This window comes from Buceros rhinoceros, unplaced genomic scaffold (assembly GCF_000710305.1).
Source record: "Buceros rhinoceros silvestris isolate BGI_N320 unplaced genomic scaffold, ASM71030v1 scaffold29705, whole genome shotgun sequence".
NCBI lineage: Eukaryota > Metazoa > Chordata > Aves > Bucerotiformes > Bucerotidae > Buceros > Buceros rhinoceros.
Window position 1 is genome coordinate 1,491 of NW_010413863.1, and position 443 is coordinate 1,933.

At 62.8% G+C, this 443-nt stretch overlaps 1 protein-coding gene across 1 annotated transcript in view; it reads right to left on the reverse strand.

Annotated features, from left to right (window-relative positions):
* Positions 1-443, reverse strand: part of LOC104494121 (lysyl oxidase homolog 4-like) — a gene marked incomplete at its 3' end in the record, with an annotated part of 2,934 nt that overhangs the window by 1,253 nt on the left and 1,238 nt on the right. The window contains exon 3 of the mRNA XM_010136910.1: positions 240-437. Coding sequence (XP_010135212.1) covers positions 240-437 — 198 coding nt within the window. The remainder of the gene's footprint in view (positions 1-239; positions 438-443) is intronic.

The following is a 443-nucleotide window of genomic DNA, read 5'->3' on the forward strand; positions in this document are numbered from 1 at the left end:
ATGCTTTGTCGGCCACGGCTGGTGACCATCCGCACAGCCCCCAGACTGCTGCTGAGCCCAGTTCTGCCCCTTGTTGAGGCTCCAAGAAGAGGACACAGGCATGGCGAGGCTGTAACAGCACCCCACACTCCCATCCATGTGTGCAGCCCTTCCCTGACAGCCCCTGGGCTCTTTCCCCACCAGCATGTCCAGCCAGGAACCCTGCCCCAGGCTGCTATGAGGGTCTCTCGTGTCCCTACCGGTAGAAGCTGGTGTTGATGTGCTTCTCCTGGGGGAAGCCCAGCATTCCGCAGACCACACGGCTGTTGTTCCTGGTCCAGCCAGCGTCGCACACCTGCCTCCAGTGCCCATTGTGCTTCACCTCCACGGCACCCTCGGTCACTGGCATGCTCAGCTTGGCCCGCGCCAGGATGGGTTTGAGTCGCACCTCCTCCAGGCTCAGC